Source organism: Chelonoidis abingdonii, chromosome 21, assembly GCF_003597395.2.
Source record: "Chelonoidis abingdonii isolate Lonesome George chromosome 21, CheloAbing_2.0, whole genome shotgun sequence".
Classification (NCBI taxonomy): Eukaryota; Metazoa; Chordata; order Testudines; family Testudinidae; genus Chelonoidis; species Chelonoidis abingdonii.
Window position 1 is genome coordinate 585,622 of NC_133789.1, and position 24,151 is coordinate 609,772.

Genomic DNA, 24,151 nt, shown 5'->3' on the forward strand with positions numbered 1-24,151 from the left:
CAGTAATAACTAGAGTGCAGTGCAGTGAAGGGATTAGAGCAGAAGTACTTTATTTAAAAAAATGAAAAAAGAGTCTTGGCAAATCTGGCATTTAAATTTCTTTTACTGAATGTGGCAAGTCTCAGTCCTCTAAACTGTGAGAAATATCAAAGGGCTAGATTCTGTCACCCTCAAACTGAGCTGTACTTTACACTGCACGTAGCTCCACTGAAATAAACACTACATGTGAGGCCAGATACTACCCAACCTGAGGTGAGGATGGAAAAGTCAGGCCTGTGTGAACAGTCCAATCAGAGAGAGAGAATCTTTTCTCTCCTGGCCTCATCTGCCCAAGTGTCTGTAGAATACTGTTCATTCTTCTTATTACTCAGTAGGCAATTCTTAGAAGAATCTACTTAATCATGAAATTAGGCATTTCTGGCTCTGCTTCCTGATTGTCCAAAGATTTTTGCATAATGTCTCTAGGGTTGCCAGGTGTCCAGTTTTTGACAGAAACACCCAGCTGAAAAGGGACCCTGGTGACTCCAGTCAGCACCGCTGACCAGGCCGTTAAAAGTCCAGTTGGTACGGGGCTGGCAAGCTCCCTACCCGGCTCTGGGTGGCTCCCAGGAAGCAGCTGGCATGTCCCTCCAACTCCTAGACACAAGGACGGTCACAGGGCCTCCGTGTGCTACCCCCGCCCCGAGCACCGGCTCTGCAGCTCTGGTTGGCCAGGAACTGCAGCCAGTGGGAGCTGCAGGGAGAGTGCCTGTGGAGAGAGACCCCCCGCCATGCCTAGGAGCCGGAGGGACTTGCTGGCTGCTTCCTGGGAGCAGCCTGAGGTAAGTGCTACCTGGAGCCTTCATCCCCTCCTGCACTCCTGTCCCAGCCCTGATTTCCACCCCCCCACACACACACACACTCCAACCCCCCTGCCCCAGCCCCGTGAAAATAAGCAAGTGAGCAACTGAAGGAGGGGTGATGGCGTGAGCAGGGACGGGACCTCAGAGAAGGGGCAGGGCAAGGGTGTTCAGTTTTCTGCCATTAGAATGTTGGCAGCCCTAAATGCATTCCCATCAGTGTCTGCTTTGGCCACGTAAAATGTTTTTAGACGTAATCCTTCCATTCAATGTTTGAAATTTTCTTTTCACATTAAAAAAAAAAAAAAAAAGAGGCACACAGATGTGTAAACACCGCTCTCTCTGGAAAAAGTTTATTGAAGTTTTGAGTACTTTTCTACCCTCACACACAGCCCCTACTCATTATCTTCTTAACAACTGAGAGCCACAGTGTAACTTTATCTCATCCTAATCTTACAAAAGAGCATTTGTGAAAAGTAAAACACGCATTAAAGCCTGCAATTATGCACATAGGATATGTAGATGAAAACGATTGCAGCTTTCTCATTAGTTTAAAGCTGCAGGTATGTGGTGTCTCTTATGAAGACAATTAAGCAGCAAAACTTGTAGCTTAACTTTTCAGTAGTAAAAGCACATATCTTCCCATCTTTGCTCTTCATTCTCTTCCCTGCAGCAAACTCTGATTTGTCCAGTATCACATTTATTTCTGACTGGATGAATTATCTCCACATCTCTTGACATTTACAGTAATTACCACAGCATGTGCAGTGCTCACTCCTAGTGCTATGATGAGCAATTACAGGCTCCTCTGCTTAGGAGATTTTATGTTTTTTTTTCATCAAGAGTTCAGCAAATTAATAGGAATTAAACACTCTGGCTAGTTTGTGTTAATGAGAAATTATCACAGATCTGTAACTTTTGATTCCAATTGTAATTTCATGCAGTGGCTCTTTAAGTTAAGATGAACTGACTGGCAGCATTTTTTTCCAGGGGCTGTCTGTTGTCTGCCTGGGACCCTGAGGCTCCCACAGTGGTTCTCCCTACTGAAGAACCTAGGATAGGACTATAGTAGTAATTGGCCTGCAGAGACTAGTAAGAGCAGAGCTCCTTGTTCTCTGCTTATGCCACAAATAAAGGGGATAAAATTATTTCACTTGTAACGACCACACTAGCAAGGTATGGAGAACCAGGGCTGGACCTCTGACATGCTGGTCCCCAGGGCAGCGTGATCATAATTGTAATGTGCTACTTTTGTGTGACTTAATCAGGTGATCTAGAATGGATGGTGGAGCTTTGTGGTGCCTCAGTGGTGAAGCAGCCTCATTTATTCACACAGAAAGCTGTAAGTATTCAGTGATGATGGTGTAAGGTAAACTGTCCTATTGATTTTCTCCCCCCTCCCCCCCCCCAAATACCTAGTGATTTTTGGTGCTTGTAAAAGACTGATGTATCCAGATATAGATAGAAGTAGGTTACATTCACATTTCTGTGGGTGAATCAGAGGTTGATCTGTAGCAGCCCTTCTCGTTCAAGCTTGGCCTCCCCTGAGCACAGTGCCAGTAGTGCCAAGATACGTTTGTCTTGCTGTGTTGAGGTTCACAGAGCACTGTGTACTGGCCACTTAACTCATCTCATAGGGGCTCACCTCCAGCTTCAGCTTTTGGGAACAAAAAGGCTCTGTTGCATTAACTTATAATCACCAAGTCTCCCTGAACAGAAACCCTTGTAGAATATTCTTACAGAACTTAATACACTTTTTTTATTTTTCCTCCTCTTGACTCCTTCACTGGAGCTATGCAGTGAAGCAAAGAAATATCTAGTTATTGCTGTCTGCAGACAGATGGGAAGGGTTCATTTTATGTAATACAAATAATGATAGCTATTTTTATCTTGTTTCTTATCTTGAAATCCTAGAACTCTATTGCTGTAATAGTTGCACAGCCTGATGCTTGGCTCGAAAACGCAGGGTGCAGAGGTAAGATTATATGGAGCTATGGATTGCTTTGTGGTGCACATGGTGAGTGCTTATGGTTCCACTGGTTTGAGTAATAAAATAGTAGTAGGGTTCTATAAAGGAAGCAGAATAAAGTCCTGTTATGTTTGGAATTGGGAACACATTTCTAGATTTCAAAACAGACACAGTTGATCATTCAAACTTTCCCCTTACCTATCTTGAGAGTAAACAAAGTCCTGAGAAGTGATTTGCCAGGCAGTCTCCTAGCCTGATGTGTAGTAGGAAGGTTGTGATGAAATGTGAATATAAATATGCACTAAAATAAACTGCCAGCCCATATATTCTGCATGTCTCCAGAGTCAGGTTTAACTGAAATCTATCCCTGGCAGCAGGGTTACTTTGTAAAATTTACAGAGTTTAGGAGAGGCTTTGCATTGTAGAGACCAGTGAGATCTAGTAGAAAACCTCAGCTGAGACAAAGAACACCCAGCAGTAAGCGGCCAACAATCTTCCTTTTCCGACCATTCAAGCACCAGTACCCCAACCCCAAAATAAAATATAAAAACCTCACTTGTCTCTGGCCATCCACCCCACTTATTTAAAAAAGACACAGCCCCCTTCACATTCAGCCTTCTGAGCAGTGGTTGGGACAAGAGGGTTCCTTAGTTTCTTTTTCTCCCACTCACCTAAACTGAAAAATGCATGTAACCTGGGAGCATTTTAATGCCACAAACACCCTTTTGTGCCATCCCTCCCCTATGAGTGTATCCTCACATGTCTAGAAACACGCCCCATGTGTGTGTGCATGGAGAAACTGAGTCTGTGATCTGGAAATCCTTTAGTGATGCTTATCAAAGACTGCTCAGCTCTTTTACCTTTAGTAGTCTCTCTTGTATGGCAGTTTAAGGAGTTCCTGTGTAGATACTGGCAATTTGTCAAGTGGCCATGAAACAGCTGCATTTTATGCAATATCAGGACGTGTAGAGTAGTAGCCACCATGTAACTGATTTGAAATGATATTTTGAACACTATTAATGAAAACAATGCTGAAATAGAATAGCTCGCAATCTGAATCTCACCCTGACCCACAGATATGATTTTATCATTCATATTTTGTTTTGCAGCAATCCAACAGAAGTGTACTGCTGTGGTGACCCGAGAGTGGGTTTTAGACAGCGTTGCATGCTATGAGTGTCAGGAGTTTGATACCTACCTTGTCTCCCAGTCATGATGGTGCTGCTGCTCTTCTGTTCCCATTGCTCAGAAATCCTTGTCAGTGCAGGCACTTAAGGACCAGGTATTTTTAGAATATCTTGTACACCATTTGTCATTAATAAGCAATGTTGTTTCAAGACAAATTATCCAAAGTTTTACTTCAATCAGCACAAAAATATTTAATTCTGCCTTTGCACTATAAAAGTTGCTTAACTGCTACTGTTTAAAGACTGTAAAACTTCTTGCTCAAAGTAGCCCTATAAAACGTATGTAGTGAGTCAAACACATTTGTCACCTATCAGGGATTTAAAGCCCGACCTCCAAAGAGAAACACTAATGCATTATTTACCACTCCAGCCAGGTCCTGACTATTTACTCCAGGGTGTTTTGGAAACAGCCATTTACAAGAGTTATATGGAGCTCGGGGCTTGAATTAACTCAGCAGTGCAAGTGCCGTTTATCTCCCTGATTTTTGCTTGCATAAATACCCACTGTATAGTGCTTATGCCAACAATTGAAATATAATAGTTTTGGGATCAATGGTACATCAACTCATTTTATTCTGGACCATGGGTAAAGCTGTTTTGAAAATAGTACAAACAGCTCTTTTGTTGTTAGTTGGCACTTTACACAATTTTTCTATCCTAAAAACTTATCTGCAAGAAAGAGCCTTAAAAAAGAAGCCAACTTAACCAACGGTCTCTAACAAGTTAAAGTGAATCATTCCTTAACCTCTATTAGTGATTGCTTTGTGATAATTTTAGTTCTATTTGAGACTATTTATAGCATCCTGATGTGATAGTGAACAAGATGTATTGTCACATCCTTGCTACCTATAATAAGCCCTAAAAAACTCTTTGATCCTCATACTTCATGCCTGCGAAATGAGAGGTCACAAGTAGAAAGAACATATTGCTTTTGCCTGTTGCCAAGGAATCCACCTTCATAAATAATATTGTACTTTCAGAGCAGAGAAACTGTTTTCATAAAGTTATATTTTTAAAAAATTGTTTATAGAACAGTTCGAAGAATTGTTTGATACAATGACCTGCACTAGGCTGGTCTAGAATATTTGTATAAAGTATATTTGTAAATGTTAGAATATTCAAAGCAAATAAATGTGACTGGCAAGTATTTTCCTTAATTGTGCAGCTCTCTGGGTGTGAATCAGCCATTCAGCCTTGGCACTGAGACCCATATAGAAATATTTCTAAATCTAATCTCCTGGCGATGGGGGGAGGTGGAGGAGGAGGAGGCCAACTGGAAGAGATTTTATAATTATAAATTGGAATTTCAGAGCTGGAGACACAATTGTATGTAGGTTCCATCAGAATGAGAAGCAGATGTGTTATCAAGTGTCAAACACAGGCAGATGTAGCCTAGCTAGGACTTACTGCGAGTAAGATGAGTGCTGGGAGCATTTGCCTCAATCTGCTTATATTGCTGTTTTTCCTTTTTTTGGTTCCTTTTTCAAGCTTGTGTGACAGTATTTCGTAACTGTCACGGCTGTTCGACACAGCCTCACCTTCAGGCTGACATTCCTCTTATCTCTGGAGTCCACATTGGCTTTTTTATCTACCTCTCAAAAGATTGTAGCTATGGGGAGAGGGGGCTAAATGTTGCCTGCTAGATGAGAGGGAAAGGCCGCGCTCCTCTCGCAGCCACCACTGTGAAATTGTTCCTCTGATCTGGACATGAGAGTTGTCCTTTCCAGGAGGTAATGTAATAGTTCCTGCTAGATTATTGTCAGTAGGCACAATCCCTCTGTGAAAAGCTACTGTACAGGTGACACGGTTTCTGGAAGTTGTTTCTAAGCAGTACCATGTGCAAATTTTGCATAGTAATCTGCATCTGAGTTAAGCTTTGAGTGAAAAGTTCAATTATTTTGAGAACCCAGTTGAGGATTTACTTACTTTTTTTTTTACGTTAACATAGGGATTAATTGAAGTTGCAACTTGCCCCTCCGCCCTAAGTTGTATTTTCTGGTTTTGGATGCATTAGAACTTTATGGTCACCAGATCATTTTCTCTTTCCTCCTCATTCTGTTTGCCATTTAAAAAAAAAAAATTACCAGCTTTAGGTCAGCCCAAGGGCAGTGCCTTAAGCTGGAGACTAGGTGCAAGTTTCCTCCCTCTCATGCTTCAGGTCAGGAAGGGCTGGGAGTCCTGAAGAGCAGCCTCTGAAAAGGGAGAGAGTCACATCACATAGTGGTGACCCTTCACCTCATGGGCAAAGTTCGTGGATGTCATAGGGAGCTCCCAGGGTGAGAGCGTGAGCCTAGAGCTCAGAGAAGGACTTGTAGAGCCTGCAGGGGGAAATTAACTAGCTTCACCCAATTTAAAATCTGGTTAAATCATATGGCTTCAATAAATTACAGTCCCATCATAAGGGGCACTTTGTTAGCATAGATTCAGATTTTATATTGTATTGGCATGTTTCTTGCAGCTTTCTAGTATCTCTGTCCTGAGACTTTTCTCTGTTCCCTGTGAAAAGACTGCATTCCGGCACATCGCTGATACGTAATGACTGAAACCAAGCCCCTAGGACATAGATTGTGCAGCTAAACTATGGATATCTGCTCTAGTCTGACAGTATTCTGCAGCTAAAAGCACAACTGCGAGCTTCATCAGGACAATCTGAGGGGAAACTCCTAGTAGTCAGGATTGCATGTCCTTTGTGATATCCTGGGGTGACTTGTGCAGTAGGTGAATCCAAAAAAGATCTTAGACGTACCTAAAGCACTACAGCTCCTTAGGATTAGAAACAGAACAAAATTATGGATGAGCATGAAGTTCCAGAGAGGCTTTTCTCTCTCCATGCTCCTGGATTGCCAGAGTTGTGCTTTGCCAATGATTTATACTGATAAATGTGTTATTGTTGGGGAAAGCATTATCAGAAAGGTGTGACTTACGTTTCCGTCTGAATCCAATAGGGCTGAGGCTCACTCAGATCTCTAGCTCAGCATTTCTCAAACTGAGGTCCGTGACTCTTCCCCCTCCCTCCCAGTGCCTCCTGCATGCCATGGAACAGCTGTTCAGTGGAGGAGCGAGGAGGACAGGGGTGGGGGGTAGGTTCTTGGGGGAAGGGGTGGGGCCTGGGGTTGAGCAGGGGGCTTAGGGGTCCACAAAAATTTTAAAATCAAAATGGGGGTCCAGGGATTGCTAAAGTTTGAGAACTGCTGCTCTAGCTAACTAATTCCATTAAACAGCAGTTGGCAATTGCTAGCTTGCATGGTGTAGAAATTATTCAAAACTAACACGCTTCCCTAGGATTTAAGCAGTAGATATGAATTTAACTGGTTCTCAGGCATGGAGAGGGCTGGTAACATCAGTGTGAAGTCTGAGTAAACAATATTGGGATGGCAGAACTAACACTTAGATTCAAGGGTATACAGCGATGGAGAAATATCAGACTTAATTTGGATGTCTCACACTACACCAACAGAAAAGTTGAGCCAAGTAAAATCCTTGGAAAAATAGCCATGTCTGAAACTACCGCTGCTAAAAGCAAATGCTGAAGTGAAGGGATACTCATCTAGAGCTTAAGTAGTTTATATCCACTGTAATAGCTGAGGGGTAAAACATTATCTGAAGTTATGTCCCTCACTGTTTTTGGTTCCTGGGAACCTTCCCTGCTGGATTTGCAGAGAGCCCCAGGCCCGCTATGATGCATAACTATACAGTATGGTCCCCAAAGATAGCGCATGGGATTGCAATGTCTGTCACATACCTGCACCCATGTCATCCCCTGAATGAGCTTACAGCCATTGTAGAAAGGCCACACACAACAAGCAATAGCATACAGGGGCTCTGCATAAAGTTACACAAAATGCAAAACTCAGGCAAAGGGCTGAAGAGAGAGGCCTTGAGCAGTGGTTCTTGGTGCAGAGGTTTCCTGTTTGTGTCAGTTTGTTTTGGGTGAAAGTTGGATTTTCCTAGATTGCTGAGGGATTAGAACAGTTACAGCTGATGTTGCCACTGCACTTTCTTCCTGTAAATTTGTATGACAGTATGTATGGGTTTGGATGGGTATACATTTTGGTGGAGTGTTCTTTATTTTTGTTTGTGGTTGGAATGTTTCCTTGATGATCTGCTCCCGATTGTTACAACACAGTGTCGGGGAAATAAGGAGAGAGAATGCAGGTACAGCTTGTCAATTACTGTTAAAATAGCAAGAAAAAGGGGGAGACTCAACTAATAGAATTGAGACTGGGTCTTTAGTTTGCCAATGAGTTGGAGCCTTTCATCTCCACTAGTTCCAGTCCTGCTCTGGTGAGTTGTCCTTGGAAATCCCTACCATTGACCCCTGGGAAGTGAATGGGGTGGGGCCTCAGTCTAGTTCCTAGTAGTGCAGGTGTGAGAGTCACAAACACAATCCTAATTAGATTGTTCCCTTTGTTGTGAGCATTGTGGTAAAGGCCTGTGATTGATTGAGCTATGGAGACTGACTGAATGCCCCTCTCACACCTGGAAAGGTATCATTGAGATTGCTCTCCAAATAAGATAGTGGTAGGCTGCATCTCCCTTCCTTCTCCTATGTCTCACTTTTACACCTATTGCAATGATGGTAGTGGAATGTAATAGTAACTACAGCTGCTAAGAGCAAATTTCTACTGGCATGAGCCCCAGCTGTCTGCATTCATGTCAGAAATGATCATCACCGCCTCTGCCTTGGAGTCTTGACAAAAGTTGATCCAAAAACAGGCTAGCCTCCTCCAGAGAGGAGAAGGCGACGTTTGCTTTCCCAGAGGCTGATTGCAATTCTGAAGGCAACAAAATGGGCATAGTCACCATCACTCCTTCTCTGCATAGGCCCCCTTTCCTTCAGTGTCACGGGTATGTGCTGGGTTAAAGCAGGTGACTTGAGAGAAGATGCCCTCCTCTACCTTGTAGTGCTAAGAATCAAAGGGCCAGGGTGAAATAACTTTCCCACATGGAATAGTAAGTTAAAGCATCCCAGTCTGGCCCTAGGTGAGCAGGGCCATGTTTAACCACCTTTTCTCTCTTCCTTCTCTGCATCTGTTGTAGACTCTTCTCCTTTGATGCACTTTGGTTTTACGTTTTCTCGGAGGGACCACATCATGCTTCTGACTTCCATGTTGTTTGTTCTTATTCCTTCTCTCCTCCCTACGTCTGTATAACAGTTTTTATCTTGGACTTTAATTTCCTCTGGTAACTTCTGTTCTGTACAGCTCCTGCCCCCTACAATCTCCCAGCAACCACACTGCCTCATCAATCTGAAACCTGTTCTCTTTCGAATTTCTCCTCTAATGAGGTTATTACCTCCTTCAAGAAAACTGGCCTCTCTGTCACTGCTTGGCTGCCTCAAGCAATCAGAAACGTTTTACAAGGTTTTAACGGCTATCACAACCTGAAAGTGGCCTAAAATGTCACGTCAGCTCTTGAACAAGTTCCAGCTCAGCCAAGAAAACTCTCCTTTGGTCTGACCCAGTACGGCCGTTCTTATGTTCTTGCTTTGATTTTCCTGGTTTAATTTTTGGCCTCGTAACTTCAGATGAACAAAACAGTGAGGAAAACTTAAGCAAGATGTAAAGAAGGCTGACTTGAAACCATGCTCTCTTGCCCCGTCTCCTGTTTCCTATTTTCTGTGTGTCTAGCCTCAGTCCTCTTGCAGTTTGGGAACATGAGTGTCATCTCATCAAGTCTAAGTTTAGTCCCTCTCTAGAAATCTAACCCGACTTCCCTGGAGTGTGAATGTGGGATCCTCACTGAAATAACTTTTCCTATTTTTTCCTTATTTTTTTTTAGTTGATTGCTGTTTAATAAATTGCATTTGTTTGAACTGTATGTAATGATCAGTGGGCCAGGGAAGCATCCAGTGCAGAGAGAGCATCCCGGAGTGGGGACATCCTAGCCCATGCCCTAAGTGACCACGACAAGATTGGGGGTTGAGCCCTCCCAGGAATCCTGGGCCCAGCCTTGTCGGGGGTACGAGGACTCTGCCACAGGGAAGAGTGGAAGGGGAGCCCTCGAGGTCAGGCCGGTCTCTGGGTAAAGGAAGTGGGAGCAAGGATTCAGATCCTTTCGCTAGCCCACTTCACCGGGGTAGTGGAGAAGCCAGGAAGGTTCCCCACAATAGTGGGACCATTCCCCTGCTTACACTTGCTTTGCCACACCCAGTGCAGCAGGGCTGGTTCTCCGGGAAGTGGCAGCGCAAGCATTGCTTCCTAGAAACAACTGAACTGCTGGAGTGAAATGTGCCTGGGATGCTGCCTCCCCAGCTCTCATCTGCAGGCTCTGCTGCCAAATCACTCATGCGCCCATAAGTCTATATGGGAATTGACTCACATGTTAATACACGGAAGGAGGAAATTCAAAGTCAAGTCTGCCATAGTGTAGCCTAACTTCCAGCCTCTTCTGTGTGTCCTAGCCCTTTCCCAGGCATAGCAGCAGGTGCAAATAATGTGACATGGTTTAGGCGTGCTTCACCTTCCTTATTCCTGGACCAAGCCATGCCATGTGATTGTTCATAGCATCTGTGCCCAACAAAGCAAACTAACACCAGCCTTAACTCTCAGGTTCCTGTGCACTCGGCCATGTGTGTCACACAGCTAACAGCGTTAACATTTAGAGAAACAAGGAGGGTGAAGTAGTATCTTTTATTGGACCAACTTCTGTTGGTAAGAGACACTAGCTTGTGTCTCTCATATCCTGGGACCCACAAGGCTACACCAACCATGCATATAACAAGAGTGTTAAGTTTTGATTAGTTCGCAGCAAAGTTTGCTAAAAAAAAAAGAGATAGTGAACACATCCCCTTTAAGAGTTCAAGGAGCAGATGCTGTCCCCCAGGGGCCACTGGAACAGCCCAAAGAAGTCTGGCAGGAAATTAGACTGAACTTGAAAATGTGTGCATGAATGGCATCTTTGTCTCATTTGCTTATTGGGGCAGGGTGGGGGAGAGAGGGGGAAGCTGTTACAAGTGTTTCAGTGTTTTGGATAGTCCTTGAATTTCTGCTACACCCGCCTTTTAAAATAAAAACAAAAGGAGTAATGAACAACGGGCTATGAAAACACAGCATTCTGAGAACAGAAGGAATATTGCTTTTAAAAAATTAAACTGGAATTTGATTGTTTTATTAATATTTAAATTACAATGAATCTACCAAGACTGTCTTACATGCCAATATAGAAATATGCAAATACAACTTAAAAAAGCAATTACAGGCTTCCCTTAAGGTAACAAGAGCAAATGAAACAAATGGTTTTGTAAGTCACTTTTATTGACTTTAATGATGTGAAATACACATCTGCAATGGTTAGTCAGTGCTTCAGTTTGTGGGGAAGGGCCAGGCCGATTCAGATGCAGAATGGATAAAGTCAGCATCGCAACAGGGTGTGATTAGTAGTGTGCGAAGGAGTACTCTGAGCGCCGCCATCTGGAGGCATGCAAGCTGGGAAAACGGAGCTGCCATGGCTTAGTGACACTGAAAGCCTGAAAATAGGGGATAAAAGTCCCACTGCAGCTGTCGGCAAGTCAGCACTTGGTTCTGCAAGCTTGATGGTAGAGTTGGACAGGAAGAGAGGGTTTGGCCTTGTTGTAGTATTGGGGGGTTGTTTCATGTGCTCCTACAATAGAACATCCAGCCACGCTGCTCATTGCAAATGGGAAAGAATGGAGCCCAAGGACCAGTGGCCCAGGCCAAGTCCATAACGTTCTGCAGCAGCCCTTCACCAGGTATCCAGCAGATTGAAAGAACTTCAAGCAGAGAGAGAATCTGGTCTCACTGGTTGAATGTAATATGGGAAAGTCATGCTAGATATTTGCACGCTGGATGAAACAATCCTCTCGAATTGAGTGATCACCATGTGGGTAGCAAAATCCTGCCGTTCTGCCTCTGAGATCTTTCCCGCTCCCTAGAACTATGCATTTTGGCACACACACATCTCTTGTAACTAGAGTGGGAGAGATGGTGGAATAAACTGAGCACAGGCAAACCAGATGCAGCAAAGCTCTTCATGAGACGTCTTGGCTGGAAAGAAGAGAGCCTGGGCCAAGCCCACATTTTGTGAGTGAGAGAGAGAGAAGGATGGATGGATGCCCTAGTCCCATCACTTGTAGGAGCTCTTGTCCGTACCTGATAGATAAAGCTTGCATAGTCCAGACTAAGACAAAAAGTTCCAATTTCCTTTCCAATTTCCATGTCAAAATCATTACTTGCTGAAAGGAAGCACAGTCAAATGGACTGGGATGGGGGGAGGGCAGATGCTAGGACTCCCTGAACTCTAATTCTGTATGTGACCACTATGTGACCATTGTGTGACCCCCCCATTGATAAAATTGAGTAGGAGGATCCACTTAGCAGGGATGTTGTGAGGATGAATCAGTTTGTGTAAGTGGTGCAATAAAATCTAAAAAGGCTTGATTGATCATTATCAGAGGGGTAGCCATATTAGTCTGTATCCACAAAAACAATGAGGAGTCCGGTGGCATCTTAGACTAACAGATTTATTTGGGCATCAGCTTTCGTGGGTAAAAAAAACCCACTTCTTCAGATGAAGAAGTGGTTTTTAGAAGTGGTTTTTTACCCACGAAAGCTGATGCCCAAATAAATCTGTTAGTCTTTAAGGTGCCACCGGACTCCTCATTGTTTTTGATTGACCATGTCCACTCTCTCATGGACTTTGCAGACAGGAGCATTATGGGGCTGGGTTTTTTTGGGTGGTGGGGTACTTAACACCAGCTAGAACAGCCAACAGATTTCAAAGACAACCTTGTATTTCCTAATATGGGTCTTTATATTAATCAAAGGTCTTGTCCAAACAGACGCCCACCCACACCTGCCATCACTGTAGACCACTATGAAGACCAAAGCTTCATCTCTCTGGGCGCAGGGTGAGAAGAAGCAGCGCAAAAAGCTTTCACGTACAAATGCTTCAATAGAGGAAAGTGTCATAAGTAAAGGGACAGTGAGATGCAGGTGGGGACAAGCAGAACCAGCACAGAATGTCAAAGGAGGTTATTGGAGCATCTTGGCACCTCTCAGTGGACAAGGCTCATAAACAGAAAAGAGATTAATTCAAGCTCCCATCAGCTGCCAAAGTAAGGGGTACAGCGATGCAAGGCCTTCTTTGGCACAATCCTTCTGACACAGGCGAACACCTTGCTGTGGACTGACAGCAGTGGGTTGCCTCATGTGCCACTGGCCACAGGAGATTCTGATGCAGCCACCTGCCTATAAAGAACATCTGCCTGGGTCCTGACAACATCTAGAATTCAGCCTCATATTTTCTTTAGTTTTTCAAGAAAATGTCACTGCTTAGTTGCATAATTGGATTTTTTACATTTACTTGCACGTCAGTTGCCAATTTGCCATTCCACACGGCATCCAACTGCAAATGTGCAAAACCACAGCTGATAAGGGTGCAGAATTACTGGCTAATTCATTGCATCGCTCACTGGATCTGAAATAGATTCTCTGTTATCATGGAAAATGCTGCAATGCACACTAAGGCTGTCACAAAGGTTGGAGATTGGGTATCCGTGCAGATTAGCACAGCTAGTTTTGTTTTTCAAGTTTCATTTTGCAGTATTTTTTTACTCTAGTAGTTTTATGACTTCAGGTTATTAAATGGGTTGTAAATTAGGACTGTAGAATCTGAGTGACACTTGGTCTCTTGTAAATGGGATGAGTTAATTCCTCTTGTCAGGACAGTGATACCAGTTCTTATTTGTCCCAGGGAGACAAGGATTTCAGGCCTCATCTTTCTGTCATGCTGTGTAATTACTGAACGGCTGATTGCTGCTGCAGTGGCTGGATGGGCACTGACTGGGAGGGAACTAGATAGACAAGGTGGGGGAGGTAACATCTTTTATTGGACCAGCTTTGGTTGGTGAGAGAGACAAGCTTTTGAGTCACCCGGAGCCCTTCCTCATGTCTGTGGGAGGAAGTGGCAGAGGTAGATGCCAGAAGGGCAGAATCTGGGCAGACCTAGCAGTACCCAAAAGTTGCAGTTTCTCTTTGGTTTATCTTCTCTGTCCCTGGAGTCTGCACCCTTTGGAGATTTCAAAGGGCAGGAGAGGGGAAGTTAGCAGTGAATTTGCTTAATATATTTGCTAGGAGCAGAATGGAAATGTAATTGAGACAGTGACCCTGTGTCCCGGCTGTTGGGTGTCTGTGACTTTCAGGCTTGCAAGGAGGTATGGTCTTGTGGTCATGGTGCTAGCCAAGGACTTGAGAGACCTGGGTTCAAATCCCCACCCTGCCTGAGGCTCCCTGTGTGACCTTAGGTCAGTTACTCAGCTGCTGTGTGCCTCTGTTCCCATCTGTACAATGGAGATAACAGCCCTGTGCTGCCTGCCAGGAGGCTTGTGAGATGCTATGGCCACAGACAGATGTATCTGCACCTGCCTTTCTTATGCGTCAAGTCTCGAAGCAGAAAACACGCCTGAATTTGTCAGGTTCTGAACCCAATGCCCAAAATGGCCTCTGCTGTGGATGCTGTCACGTGGCCTCTTGGCTCTGAGCATTTCATTATTTGTATGGAGGAGCCAGCCCCTCTGTGCACAGCACGGAGACACTCCCAGTCTAAAGCTGGGTAGGTTTGGCAGATGGTTCCAAACCTGGGTGGCTGCAGCTGATCTGTAATGCAGGCCGGGGCTGGGCACCAGGTGAATTGTGCTCTGCCCTGGCTATGAATCCAACGGAAGCAAAGCTGCTCCCAGGGATGAGCTTCTGTTCTATTGGCATCTAGTGAAAATCCTCCTCTCTTTCCCCCTTAAGGCTGCCATATTCCAGCCTTGGTTGGGCAGCAGGAATGGAGAGTGAAGCCTGTGAATCCCCCACACCAGTGTCAATGTGTAAAACCCTCATAATAACCTGGGCATGACTGGCCAGGAGCCCCTAGGCTGTACTTGCATCGGGAGTAGGAAAGCAGGCCCACACAAACGTAGTGCGAAGAGTCTCGAGAATCTGCTCTGGCTTCTGGTGTAAAGTTGCTGGTGTTTCCACACACGCTGTTGTAGTTCATCACCTCTCTGCTGTGCTCTGCCAGGCCTGACAGAGGGTTCTGGCACACGGGTACCAATCGGGTGGGCTTTTCCTGTGCTCTCGTCTCGCCCCAACGCTCCATTTTCTTTGTCAGTGTTTGAAAAAATTTGTGCTTCCTGAACTGCAGCCCAGTTAGTGATGGCACTGCTTCTCAGTCAACCGGGGACACAGGGAAGAGCAGCTCTTTGGCAGTTCTAGGATGGGAAGCCTGCCCACTCCACCAACATGCCCTCATTGCCCGTCCCTGTCTGTTCAGAGGGCATCATGCCCTTTCACAAAGGGCTTAGATTTTGCCCTCTTCTGCAGGAATGCCAGGCAATGATGCAGGGGGGCATGTGTCCTGCATAACACTGCAAGAGGCTGCCCTCTAAAGGACCACGCCACTGAGCTCTTTTCCAGCCCTCATGTATCGATACTGAAGCTGGCAAGTGCTGGTGGGGTGCCTGGAGGACAAAGGCAGGGCAGCTCAGTTACAGGGCATGGAAACAATCAACCCAGCACTTCACAGTCACTATGGGGCCCACAGATGTCATGTGACAGTGGGAAAAACTTGCTTTCTTCTAACACTGAACAAGGCACTACAAGTGTTCCTCTCTGTTCCACTACAGAGCTTCTGCCCAGACCTTTCAGGTTTAAAGGAACAGCGCACAGCTCTTCTCAGCTATTCTAGTGCAACAGGACCTAGTTGGAGTGGAAAGCTGCTCTCCTGGAATCAGTGTGAGCCACATCCCTTGCTGTTCTAGCGTGTGCAATAGCAATTTGCTCTCCAGCGTTGCACACGCTACACCAGGTGTTTGCATTTCAGAGAGGTGGTGCAGACCGGCTAGGCCAGGCGGGGGCTGCTATGGGAATTAGCCAAGTGTAAGGAACAGCAAAGCCTCAAATACCATAAACTCCCAGAGCCCTAGGAAGAGTAGCTTCATGGAAACGCTTCCAGCTCTGATGAGCAACATGTGAGCCATGTGCTGGCTGCAAAGGGAAGAAAGCAGAAAGACAGGCAATTACTAAAGATGATGGCAAACTCTCAGGGAAATCTAATTCTGCACCTGCAATTAAAAAGGCTCCTCTTTATATGTGGGAGCAGGCGCCTTTTGCTCATGGGCGGGGCACCTGGGATTCTTCCTGGCAGCCTCTGTACCTGCTTCTGCTGTTAGGTGCAGCCCCCAGCCCCCGGGGGCTGAGAGGAGGTGGCCTGGGTTGAGAGACAGTCTCGGACCTTTCTCTTTATTCACTACATCCCATGTGTTCTCAGAACAACCGTCTGGCTTGGCTTGTGACTCTTTCCTTTGAGCTGAGGGCTCATGGGTAAGGCTAAGTCATGGACATGTCATGGGCAATAAACAAACAGTCACAGCCAGTCACCAGTCCATGACTTTTACTAAAAATACCCCGTGCTCCAGCAGACGCTGCTTCTCCAGTGGGGGGAGCAGCACAGGGCACATAGCTGCTCTCAGACCATTGCTCCACAGCACCTGGGACCAGCTGCCTGGGGCCACCTCAGCTGGTCTGGTGGCCCTGGGGTCAGCACACCAGCTGCTGCAGAAGTCACGGAGGTCCTGGAAAGTCACGGAATCCGTGACTTCTGTAACCTCCATGAAAGACTCTCAGCCTTACTCCTTGGGAGCCCACTGCCTGGTGTTGACCCCCACCCCGGCAGCAGGGGCTGGGAGAGCGGCAATAAGCAGGCCTGGCCCAGACATTCCACTACTGTTCCTCTTCCCCCAGCCCCTTGGACAGTAAACACGAGCCCAGGCCAAGTGCAGAAGAGGTCACTTCTCCCTCTCCAAAAACCAAAGCCAAACCTAGGTCCAGGGAATGCTAGCCTACATCAGGGCTCCAGTCCTGTGAGCCGGCATTGACCCAGCCTGTCCTTTCCTCCCCTCAATGTGCCTCTGTCAACCCCTGGAGTCTGATCCTCATTGGCCAGGGCGCTGCCCCACCCTGCCTCTGAGACATGCATGCCCTGCATAGCTAACTGGCTGCCCCATTCCTGCTCACAGGGTAGTGCCATCCTCAGATCAACACGGCTATGAGAGAGATGAGGAGTTGGGAGGGAGTATCTGTAATTGGACCAACTTCTGTTGGTGATAGAAGTGCAGGAACTTAGGACACTAGGGGTGCTGCAGCACCCCCAGGTTTTATACAGGGCTCTGCTCCCAGCCCCGCATGCAGGGCCCAGCTGTCAACCCCATGCCTGGGTTTCACTCCTGGGCCTGTGCCTGGGGCTCTGCCCCCGTCCCCAGCTGTGGCCCCAGGCTTAGCCCCCTTACTCCTGGCTGTGTCCCCGCCCCACCTGGAGACACAGCTCTGCTCCCAGCCCCAGCTCTAGGGGGCGGCGAGGGGACGCAGAAGGGTAAGGGAGGGGGCACCGTAGCGTCACTCCTCCAAAAAGTGTTCCAGCGCCATTGAGATCTTTCCAGTTGCCCATTAGTCCTCCATGACTATCATTCACCAGCTGAATTCCTGCCCTCAGAGACCACCCCAGGAATTTCTCCCAGCTGTCAGCTGTGATGCTTCAGAATGGGAGCCCTGTTGGTCCTCAGACAGACAGGTTTGATAGCAAAAGTTCTTCCTCTGGAACATGTCTGGCAAGAGAAGGGAAGAGAGGGGAGGGGAGAGCCCGCACGGCCCTGCAATCTGCTGGGATGGGCTGGTGACCTGGCCTGCCACCACAACAGAGCAAACGCGTTAGCAGCCAGCCCTGAGCCCTCTTAGAAACTGTCTGGTCTAGGCAGGGGGGAGGTGATTGTCCAGGGTCTGTTCTGTAATATATGGGAACTGATGCCTAGTTAACATTCATATATGCTAATTAGGCAGAGCTTTGTCTTGCATCCTTATCAGCCATGTTAATGCAGAGAGCAGCAGGGAATAGAGAGCGCATTAAGGATTCAGACTGCCCTGTGTTGTGCTGCTAGGCAGCACGTCCTAAGGCAGAGACAGAGCCCTGCTCAGGTTACATGAATGCTGTCGGAATAACTATAATTGTTGGTTGCTTCATAGCTATCGTGCAGGCAGCAGATTGAAGCAACAGGGAGAGGTTGTGGACTGCAGGGGGTAATTAAGCATCAAAGGAAAAATATTTCCGGCTAGTTAAGAGCTCTAAGTGCTTGGAAATAGTGAGTTGTGATGTGGGATTGCACTGCTTAGTGAGGGAAGCGCTCAGCCTACAGGGGAACTGAACAGCACCATTCACAGCATGTCTGTGTGTGTCTAAAATAACAGCGCTTCCTCCTGCCTGGCAGCACCTCTCCGACTCACCTCCCTGCCAAGCTAGAAACCTGCTTACGGAGACAATCTGGCTTATCCTTTCTCAATGATTCAGTCTCTCGTTTGTAGCCCATGAACCTGGACAGGAACCAGGGCCACCTTCTGCAGTCAGCCTGGCCAATGTGTCCAATGCACTGGCTGCAGAAGGGAATGCCCAGTGGAGAGACTCTGGCCATGGAACACGCTCTGTAGAGAGCAAGGCCTTGTGTGCCCAGAAAGCTGTACTCACATACCGCAGTCCACAGGGTGCGAATTTAAACCAGTGCAACCCCTGTTCGGACAGTCTGGTACAAGGGGGGCTAACTGCAGTTTGTTTATGGTCATTCCTAAATGACTAAAGCTAAACCACACTGAGCCGCATCTAAGCCAGTTCAGAGTGGGTTTAACTAAACTGCATCCCGTCATTCTTACATCAAAACTGGCATCCCTGCAGCCTCTGGGCACCAGGCTACAAACCGATTTACCACCTTGGTGCATGGCCTCGTGCAGACAAGCCTTTACGTGGCACAGTTCAGATGTAAAAAAAACTTCTCAGCATCCCATATTGCCAGAGCAGCCCATCATAGAGCTCTCAGCCTAGTTTCAGGAGCCATACAATACAAGGGTCAGATCCTACTCCTACTGGAGTCAGTGGCAAAATCTCTCTGTATTTAATACTCAGCCCTTCTACAGAGCTTTATGAAGGTGGGTCAGCGTTGCCACCACTTTACAGATGTGAGTACTGAGGCATGAGGCGAGCCAGAGATTTGCTCAAGCAAGGGTCACTGGCAGAATAGAGCCCAGGGCTTCTGAGTCCCAGACTGATGCCCGACCCGCTGGACCACACTCCCTGTTGCAGCAGAGACATCTGTGCTGTTTGCATGTTAAGCGTTTTGCTTTCCTCCCCTTGTTCAGCAGAGGTTGTACATCAGGCCAGAGCTGCCGTTTTCTTCCCTTCTTGCTCCGTCCCCACAGCAGGGCAGCTGAGCTGAAGTGGTCAGAGCTGTGACCAGGTTGAATTCTGAGCTTTAATGCTAGATGCCCTGGCTGGGTCCTCCCTTCCTGGGCTGCGTGCCCAACACTGTCACAGGCCATTGTTGCAGGAGGGAGGGAGGGCAAGGGGGTTCTTTTGACTTCTCTGAAATGGACGCCCTGAAGCATGTTCCCCTCTGCAGCTTAATCCCAAACTGGCCACGAGTGCGCTGGGAAGTGCCAGAGGGACAGGAAGGCTGGTCCTTTGGGGGGAATTGCCTTTGCTCCCTGTAAGAAGTGGGTGGAGCCAGGCAAAGTGAAGGATTGGTTGTCGATCGCCAGTAGGTGGAGCTGGAGGGCTCAGCCCGGCAATGTCTGGAAGCCACCAATTGCCAGGCACACGCTGGCCATTCCTACTCAAGGGATTCAAACAATCCAATGGGCTGCAGTGGGGTATGGGGGTGGGAGTGAGTTGCATTAGTTGGACAGCCCGGGCGAGGGATGCTGGACATCAGCACCAAGACACCCTGGCAGAGCTTGAGGGGTGGGTGCTGGAGCCAGCTCACGGGAGGTTCTCTGGCCAAGCTGCAGGTGGGAAACTTGCCCAACTTGTGCCTAATCACAGCTGCATTCGCTCCTCCACCTATATCCTCAGGAGCTAAATTCACACTTCTAAAGGATTTAGGTGGTGCCCTTGTGTGCAGGAGAAGGCCCTTTGTATGAGTGACAATAATGTCACCCTAGTTGCGACCTGACTGCACAGAGTGGCATGCACAGCCCCTGGCTGCACCCACCTCCCACCGCTTGCAGTGCGTTCGTTCATTCCCGAGAGGTGCTGACAACCCTGCCTGGTTGGCAGGGTGCTGTTTGACAGCAGGGAGAGCAAGTCCCTGATCCACAGAGAACCTGATCCTTTCTGTCCCAGAGCGCTGGTGGGAGGGGAAATGGGAGGGGCCAGTGCAGTGAGAATTATTCCAGTCCCACTCTGTAATGACAGCAATTAGAAATGTACCTACTACCGCAGTTGTGTGTACTCATTATGCATTGTAAACGAGCTCCTCCAGGTTTTGCTTTAATCGACTAGTAACGTGGCAAACCCAATTGCCATCTGTAGGAGGTGAAGGTAGGAGAAAGCGGCAGCTGGAACTCTTAATGGCACCAGTCTGTGCTCTGACAGGCAGCAGGGAGGCTGGTTTTTCTTTCTTTGTTTTAGGGAACAGCAGCTTTCTGATCCCTCCCTGCCTGGGCCACAAGAGAAAACTGCATCCCAGACCTAGAAAACAAATCTATTGCAGAAAAGCTCCCTAGCTCATTCCAGGCCTCATGTTCCTGTAGCAGCTGAGCCCAGAGGAGACTCATCATAGCCGCCCAGCTGGTGGGAGTGGAGAGAGGGTTGGGATGGAGGGAAGTCAACGGAGCAATGAGGGGCTCCAAATGAGATATACACTAAGGCAAAAGGCAGCCAAACTGTAGCAAACAGCTTCACCCACTGCCTCAGGCCCAGCCTGGCATATCAATAACAAGGTCACACAAAGGAAGGTTTCACCACTTTGATTCAAAGGCAGGTGTAAAACAGCGAGGATGCTTGTGGCTTCTTAGCGACTAACAAATTTATTTGGGCACAAGCTTTCATGTGCTAGAGCCCACTTCATCAGATGCAGAAAGTGAAAAATACAGGAGCAGGAGAAGACGTGTGAAACCTGGGCCTTGTCTCCAGAGAGATTTGGGCAGAGTGTGGGGGTTTTGTTTGTTTGTTTTTTTATAATTTAATTACTTTAATGTCATTTTCTACAGAGCAATATAGTTAATTCAGTATCATCAATATTGACCTTATACACATGCAAGATTGAAGCCGTGTCCTCCTCTGCTTACTGCCAAGTACAAAACAGCTTAAATAGGCTAAAAAGGTTTCACTCGCAGAGCCAGGAGGTGGAGTACTGACTAACTTTGGCCTGTGGCGGTGGGAGGGGGAACAGCCCAGCAGATTGCTATGGGCAGGGCTCTGTATTATTACAGTTCTTCGGGGGTCTGTCAGGCTGCAAACTCCAGCCTCCATTTTTTCTCCAAAAATTAGTTGCTTTCATTGATCAGAAAATTCGCCTGACTCCTGCTCTGCTGTGCCCTCCCCACATCAGTGAGCCCCTGCCATGGAGGGAGCTGTAGTAGGGCCCCAGCACCCAAATGGTTCAGGGAGGTTGGTGTATTTTTTTTCCTCCCCGGAGAAGAATCCACAAGTTGCCAGCAGAATTTAAAAAAGGCATCAATCTGTCCTGCTTCTCCCACTCCTACAAAGAGCAGCTGTAGCTCCAAAGCAGACAGAGCACAGGAGACGGCAGCTCACTTCCAGCACGAGCTTTCACTGCTGGACCAGGCCATGCTTAGCAGAGGGAGCCCAGCAGAGACAATTTCCCCTCTCCTGATGGAATATCTTGCAGACATCCAGGAGGACACTGGCATTATCAGCTCGTCTGGTCCAGTCTGATTGCTAGGGTGAGGCCAGGGCAAGTGTGCATGCAAGTGTAATATATTCACACACATGCACACACACACACACATGTGCGCATCCAGGAGAGAAGGAAGGTGCTCTAACCCAGGCCATGAGCCAGGTAGCATGAAGATAGCACTGTCAAAAGTTTAAGAAGAACTAGATTCCCTGCTTTCTGCTAGTTTCTTTTGTTATTATTGAGACCTTTTCCACCCGACAGACACAGCTAACATTGCTGCTGTTATTTAAAAATGGAAAAACAATTAAAAAAACCATCCCTACAGAAAGCTCCTGGTGCCCAGATAATTAGACTTGTAGCCCCAAAAAATAATCCCTCTACCACTAATGAATCAACTCAGCCAGGCAATAAATCAAAGCAGCAAAAGAGCCCATTGAACATCCCAGTGCAAAAACATACCCTTGACCTACCCCCAAAACCTGGATGCATAAGTACGTGGGTAAATAAATGTCCATACAAATAAAGCCATTTCAAGTTCAGTTGCAGCACAGAATATCCCTGCCCCAGAATAGCAGGTGTATTCAGCTTCTTCTAGATTCTACAGAGAAGAATGTGACGGGGGTGGAGTGATGTGGGGCCAGCTGCCTGGAACTAGGTTTCCAAACAGCAGTATTGTGTATTTTCCTCCCAGGATCTCAAGGCACTTTACAAATAGTAATTCATCCTCCCAATGTTTCAGTAGGGCAGCATCATCCCCATTTTAGAGCTTGAAAGGTCTGACACACACACAGGTGTAGGGTCCAGTTCCTGGTCACATGAGTAAGTCAGGAGCACAGCTGGGTACAGAACCCAGGAGTCCTGGTAGCACATCCTCTACTCTCATTGCCAGACCATGCTGCCTTCTCTCGGTAAGCAATGAAAATAAGCTGGGGGACTGAGCCTTGTCAGTGGCCTGGCACTGCAGCATTCTTCTGTCTGTATGGCCCAGTGGTCTATTATAGCATGGTTATTTTAACCTGTGCTGGGAATCTCATCAGGGCACAGGCGTTTCGGAGCACACTGTATTTATATTGCTAATAAGCAATAAGTAGATGAACGGCTCTTTATTTAACTAATTTACCCTTTAAACAATCCTTCCTTTGAACTGGGATCCAGACACAAAGGGTTATTTCCCTGCAGAGCTGAAGCCGTTCACAAGAGAGTAGCTTATTCATGGATGTAATTAGAACGCTTGTCTAGCTCCTTACTAGAGTTAATAGTAAATCAAAGAAATATTCCACACGCTCCTGTAATTATTCTCAGTGATTTGTAAATTGTATCCATCTTGTGGCTGGTGTCACTTTATTTTGCTGCTATTATGAATAAAACCCTTCTGCACATGGTATGATCTAGCTTGGTACAGAGTGCTCCCATTGATTCTCCCTGCGTGGAGACTATGGGGATGTGGCAGCAAAGTGGTCTCAGCAGCAGTCACATTTGCGTTGGGCTCTCTGAAGCTGAGCGCTGCGAAGCTGCTTGGACAGGTTTGAGTCTGAGCTGCCGGGGGATTATTCATTCAGAAATATGCTTGTACCTGCAGGAGCTGATCTCGTGCCCCGGTGCAGGGAGCGGGGAGCGATTGGGACATGAAAAAGCATTTCAAGGCAGGGAAGGAAATGCCAGTTTTCTGCCTGTTGCTGCCGCCTTGCTGCAGGCAGTGGCCAGCACAGAGGAAGGTCTCTGGCCCTTACAGGTGTGATGAAGGAAAAGTGTCGCCAGATACATCACAAGTCTCTGTTTAGAGAGACAACTTGGCAGCTCAATGAGTGCAGCAAACTTAGCTGCGTGGGAAGCTGGGGTGAGGTGGCAGGACAGCGCCGTGGCTGTGCGTATGGCTTTGCTACTATGATGATGAGCAGCATACAGAGAGCTAACCTATTGCAAGCAATGCTGCAGAACTTGCTGTCACTCTTCCAGTGCCCTCACCAGACGATCTCACCTGTGTGGAGAAGCCTGTCTCACTCAGACAGAATGGGGGCACAGCCCATCAGTCAGGCATCCAGCACCCCCAAGCCCGGGCTGCAGTTGTTGCCTGGTTCACTCTTGCTCTCACTGCCCCATTCAAAGTCCGCGCATGATACAGCTACAAGCTGCTCTGGAGCAGCCCAGAGGGAACCCAGGTCTGAACCCCACAGCCGGTCCTAGCAACCCCTGAGTGCTGCTCCTTTGTTGACCAGAAGTTGGAGTGAGAATAATAAATCCTGAGAGACCTGCTGGCTCCCAGCACGTCCCATCTCCTCTGCACTTTGGTATTAGAAGGTCAGCTCGGGGACAGGCGCAGGCTTCTCTCTGTCCATGTGCAGGACAGAGCATGTTAATGCTGAATGCACGCATCATAATGGTACCCAGCTCTGCTCCAGTGCGTAGGTGCTGGAACTAGGGGTGCTGGCTTGAAGTTGTTTCCATCATATCCAGGGTTTATAGTTTAGTT

The 24,151-nt window shown here is 47.1% G+C and overlaps 1 protein-coding gene and 1 long non-coding RNA gene across 5 annotated transcripts in view; both read left to right on the forward strand.

Annotated features, from left to right (window-relative positions):
• The window catches only part of BRCA1 (BRCA1 DNA repair associated), a 54,761-nt gene extending 49,528 nt beyond the window's left edge, over positions 1–5,233 (forward strand). For 3 of the 4 annotated variants that reach the window (XM_075059568.1, XM_032772710.2, XM_075059569.1), the window contains 3 exons: positions 2,108–2,181; positions 2,754–2,814; positions 3,918–5,233. In XM_075059568.1, the coding sequence (XP_074915669.1) occupies positions 2,108–2,181; positions 2,754–2,814; positions 3,918–4,024 (242 nt within the window). In that variant the 3' untranslated portion in view covers positions 4,025–5,233. The remainder of the gene's footprint in view (positions 1–2,107; positions 2,182–2,753; positions 2,815–3,917) is intronic. The other variant, XM_032772715.2, reaches the window with a different exon arrangement.
• Positions 5,234–5,648: 415 nt separating this feature from the next.
• Positions 5,649–24,151, forward strand: part of LOC142045800 (uncharacterized) — a 49,715-nt gene continuing 31,212 nt past the window's right edge. The window contains exon 1 of the long non-coding RNA XR_012654665.1: positions 5,649–5,725. This is a non-coding gene — a long non-coding RNA (uncharacterized LOC142045800). The remainder of the gene's footprint in view (positions 5,726–24,151) is intronic.